This window comes from Sinocyclocheilus rhinocerous, unplaced genomic scaffold, assembly GCF_001515625.1.
Source record: "Sinocyclocheilus rhinocerous isolate Xijiao unplaced genomic scaffold, SAMN03320098_v1.1 scaffold2032, whole genome shotgun sequence".
In the NCBI taxonomy this organism is placed as follows: Eukaryota; Metazoa; Chordata; class Actinopteri; order Cypriniformes; family Cyprinidae; genus Sinocyclocheilus; species Sinocyclocheilus rhinocerous.
In genome coordinates this window covers 775,137-780,088 of record NW_015634013.1, presented here as the reverse complement: position 1 = coordinate 780,088, position 4,952 = coordinate 775,137, and the positions used below count along the sequence as shown (strand labels likewise).

Genomic DNA, 4,952 nt, shown 5'->3' with positions numbered 1-4,952 from the left:
TGGTTGGAGGTTCTCGCTGCTCTGGGAGGTTAGAGATACTTCATGATCAGACGTGGATGTCAGTGTGTGACGCTGCCTTTGACCAGCAGGATGCAGAGGTTGTGTGTAGAGAGCTGGACTGTGGGGCTCCTGTACAGGTGCTGGGAGCAGCTGCTTTTGGCAAAGGAGACGCTCAGATGTGGACACAAGAGATTCAGTGCAGAGGAAATGAGTCTCAGATTCACCTCTGTCCAACATCCCTTTATAAAAACCATTGTTCAGATGATAATTTCCAGGGGCTGTTCTGTGCTGGTAAGGAATAAAGTAAAATGAGAGTAATATCTTTTTAATATTCCACACTTTACTCATAGTCTCTCTTTGTATTCTTCTGTGACTTAGATAGAAAGAATGTGAGGTTGGTTGATGGTAACAGTCCTTGTGCTGGTAGAGTGGAGGTTCTTCATAGAGGTCAGTGGGGAACAGTGTGTGGTGATTTCTGGGATTTGGCTGATGCTGCAGTGGTGTGTAGAGAGCTGGACTGTGGAGAACCTGTAGATGCTCTGACTGATGATCACTTTGGGCATGGATCAGGACCAGTCTGGATGAGTGCATTATGTATTGGATCAGAGTCTACACTGAAGAACTGTGGGTCATCAGGATGGAGCACAAATGTCTGTACTCACAATTCAAATGCAGGGGTCATCTGTTCAGGTAAATAACTGAGTTATTTCTAAGCAATAACGTACTAACTCATAGAGGTCGAGCCCGGCCTTACATAATCATTCTTAGAGCTTCGCACAGCCTCGGAACTAGATAGGGCTTCGAAACATAGTAGACCCTTTCAAAAATCGAACAACGAGGTTGTTCCTGCCGACCGATATCCCGTCTATAGGAGCATGAAAAGCTGCTATAGCCGCCACATAGACCTTAAGAGTGGAGGGGGTGCGACCCTTATCCAACAGCTCTTGAAGGAAGGACAATATCGAAGATATGTCACATGTGGATGGATCTTCACAACGGTTTGTACACCAAGCGGTGAAGACCGACCATTTAAGGGCATAGAGGCGCCTTGTGGATGGGGCTCTAGCCTGAGAAATGGTATTTAAGACACCCTCTGGGAGGTTCATAGGCTCCCATCGAGAGGCCATAAGTGTAGGGCCCACAACTTGGGTTGGGGGTGCCATATCGTCATGTTCGCCTGAGAGAGGAGGTCCCGTCTCAGGGGAATGGGCCATGGAGCTGCCGTGAGCAGCTGAGACATCTCTGAGAACCATAGTTGGTTTCTCCAGAGCGGGGCCACTAGAAGAACCTTGTGCCTTTGTTCCCTGATTCGCCTGATGACCTGAGGGATCAGGGCGATCGGGGGAAAAGCGTAAAGGAGAAGGCTGGGCCAATCGTGGGCCAGCGCATCCCTTTCCTTCGAAAAATAGATTGGGCAGTGAGAGTTGTCTTCTGAGGCGAGTTGTCTTCAAGGGGCAAGGGCTGCGATGCAGGCTTGATCCACCTCGATACAAAGGCATCCGTGACGCCAAGCTCGGGATGGAACCAGGGGTTTCAGCCAGTGTTGAAGAGGCCGCATGCGAAGGAGGCCTAACTGTAGTACTGGCGATGCAGAGGCCATAAGGCCCAGCATCCTCTGAAACACTCTGAGAGGAAGGGACGCGCCAATCGTGAAGGCGGTCGTCAGCCGCTGTATAGCCAGGACACGTTCCGGCGAGGCTACAGCTCTCATTTGGGTTGAGTCGAAGACAGCCCCCAGAAATGAGATTCGTTGGCTGGGAATCATTGAGCTTTTGGCGTAATTGACCCTGAGTAATTGATTCCGCCATCCTTTTTGGGGACGAGGAAGTAGCGGCTGTAAAAGCCTGACTCGCTCTGAGCTGGCGGGACGATTTCTATGGCCCGTTTCGCCAGCAGCACAGCCACCTCGGAACGAAGAACGCGAGCGTTCGTGTTCCCTACTAAGGTGGGGATCACACCGCAGAAACGCGGCGGTTCTCGAGCGAATTGGAGTAGATAACTTCATTTTATAATCCCCATAACCCACTTTGACATGCCGGGGATGGCCTGCCAGGCCTCGGCCCTTGTGGCAAGGGGTTGAATTGCTTCGGGCGGTGGGTCGCTGTGAAGGGACCCGGGGCTCGCCATGTTTGGAAGAGGAAATTTGCTCTGTTTTTTAATATGTTTGTGTTTTATTTTGTCCGCTATCACAGCGGTTGTACACGTGGGCGCTAGAACAGGCCCTTTGCATGCAATAAACACATTTTTCCCAGCACCCGGAACTGGAAAGGGCGACTGGGAACACAGTTTGGGGGGTGGTCCGGCCACAGCGAGACTTCTCCCCCTCCTCTTCCTTCCTGAGCTTGGGGCGACTGGCAGCAGCTGCAGAACTGGAACGCTTCGGCAGGAAGTGTCGCATGGCTTGGGACGACTTCTGTGCAGCCGTGAAACGCTCGGCGAACCCTTCCACAGCAGGTCCGAAAAGGCCAGTGGGGGTGACCGGGGAGTCAAGGAAGATGGTTTTATCCGCTTCTTTGATTTCTGTCAAATTCAGCCACAAGTGGCGTTCCAGCATCACCAGGCTGGCCATCGACCTCCCAATGGCCTGTGCAGTCGTCTTTGTGGCGCGCAGAGTGTGACGCTGCAGAGTGTTCTGGCCCAGACTCATCCATGGCGCGAAGGAGCTTCGCCTGGTACACTTGGAGCACCGCCATAGAGTGTAACGCAGACGCAGCCTGGCCCGCCTGCGCAGCTCTCTGAACGCTGCAGAGTGTTCTGGCCCAGACTCATCCATGGCGCGAAGGAGCTTCGCCTGGTACACTTGGAGCACCGCCATAGAGTGTAAAGCAGACGCAGCCTGGCCCGCCGAAGTGTAAGCACGACCAGCGAGGGCTGAAATCGTTCGGCAGGGCTTCGAGGGATGAGCGGCCTTTGCCTTCCATCCGATGGCAGCGGGGGGGCAGAGGTGTGCAGCCACCGCTTCGTCCAGAGGAGGCAGCTTATGTGCAGCGCCGTCGACTGTAGTGAGGGCGGGAGAGACAGAGGAGCGTGAACGAGCTGAGTAGGGGGCGCGCCACGACTTAGCCAGCTCGTCGTGAACCTCTGGGAAGAAGGGCGCAGCTCGCTGAGGAGGGGTCTGGCGGCGTCCCGGCAGAAACCACTCGTCTAGGCGGCTGCGAGTGGGCTCTTCAGGCGAAGACCACTCCAATCCGAGCTCCTCGACGGCTTTTGATAGGACACGGATGAGCTTGGTGTCCGTACCAACCCTGGCGTCGATCGGCTCCGCAGATGGCAAGGGGGCGGGGTCAGCAATGGAGCCCGACCAATCCTCAGCATCCGAGGCCGCTAGGGACATACTGTCATCAAGCGGCTCGTCATCCGATCCCCCAAACGATACCAGGTCACTCTCGATGGCAGAGGGGCGCTGGTCTGGATGGGAGAACGAGACGGGGGAAACCTCTCTTTGTGGAGAGAGTGAGGTACACGGGCCTTGAGCCAACGTAAGCTCACTCATATCCGAGCGCTGTGATCCTCTACCCCGCTGTTTTTTCCTCACAGGTTCCTGGGAGGAAGGAAACGGGGGGCCGTGAGGGGCGGGGGCGCTTTCTGAAAAGAAAGCTATCCGCGAGCGCAAAGAGGCGAGACTCATGCTCTCGCAGTGGGAGCATGACGTCTCAGTGAGCGCGGCTTCTGCGTGGGATTTCCCCAGACATCGCACGCATTCACTGTGCCCATCATCAGCGTGCAGTGGTGTCCTGCACGAGACACAGACGTGGCGCGACATTTGCAACAACGTTGCAGGAAATTTGCTCAGAAATTTGCTCTTTTTTGTAACCACAAGCAGGAAATCGTGGAATCAGCAAAGAGCAGTGTTGTCTTCGCTGAAGGAGAATGAATCAATGATCCTATGCCGAGCGCCTGCTTATATAGCCAGATGCCCCGCCCATTTTGGCGGGCTCGGGCGCGCTGCTTTGCCATAGGCTCGCGCAGCTCCGCTGCACCGTCATTGGTTCATTTCTGAAACAATGGCAGTGCAGATGCACTGCTGTGATTGGAAAAAAAGGCTTCAGTAAATCGGAGAAAAGGAGTTTCCCCGTAGCGTCTAGCGACGCAGTACGAAGTGAAGTATCGAAAGGGAACTGAAGTACTTCTAAGCATTAAGCATTTTCCCCCCCTACTTCTTGTCCATGAATTTGTGTTTATGCAAAGATTTATTGTGTTTTATGTGGAAAACTTTTTGTATACTAATATAGCTGTATTGTTACATGTTTTATCTGCATTACGTCTGTATTATGTGTGTGTTTTCTCTACTGTGCACTGTGCTTCATGCAATATAAACAGGTCATAAGCCTTCCAGACTTGCTGCTGGATTTCACCTGTGCTCTGGGAGGCTAGAGATACTTCATGATCAGACGTGGATGTCAGTGTGTGACGCTGCCTTTGACCAGCAGGATGCAGAGGTTGTGTGTAGAGAGCTGGACTGTGGGGCTCCTGTACAGGTGCTGGGAGCAGCTGCTTTTGGCAAAGGAGACACTCAGATGTGGACACAAGAGATTCAGTGCAGAGGAAATGAATCTCAGATTTCATTCTGTTCAATATCATCACACAGACACAACTGCAGCAGTGACAATAATGTGGGCTTGAAATGTTCTGGTAAATAATCAATATTCAGGGTCTTCATTTATTTGTAATGTAAGATTTATTATAATCAATCTTAAAGTAATAGTTCACCCAAAAAGGAAAATTCTGTGATTCTTTACTCACCCTGAAGTTGTTCCAAACCTGTATGTTGGTAACCAAACAGTTGACGGTAGGCCTTGACATCCATTGTAATGAAAAAAGTACTATGGAAGTCAATGGCTACCATCGACTGTTCGGTTACCAACATTCTTCAAAATATCTTATTCTGTGTTTAACAGAAGAAAGAAACTCAAACTCATTCAAGTTTGGAAGAAGTGGAGGGAGAGGAAATG

At 51.9% G+C, this 4,952-nt stretch overlaps 1 protein-coding gene across 1 annotated transcript in view; it reads left to right on the top strand.

The window, feature by feature from the left end:
- The window catches only part of LOC107745015 (scavenger receptor cysteine-rich type 1 protein M130-like), a 27,908-nt gene that overhangs the window by 2,978 nt on the left and 19,978 nt on the right, over nt 1-4,952 (top strand). The window contains exons 5-7 of the mRNA XM_016558852.1: nt 10-291; nt 379-690; nt 4,321-4,632. Coding sequence (XP_016414338.1) covers nt 10-291; nt 379-690; nt 4,321-4,632 — 906 coding nt within the window. The remainder of the gene's footprint in view (nt 1-9; nt 292-378; nt 691-4,320; nt 4,633-4,952) is intronic.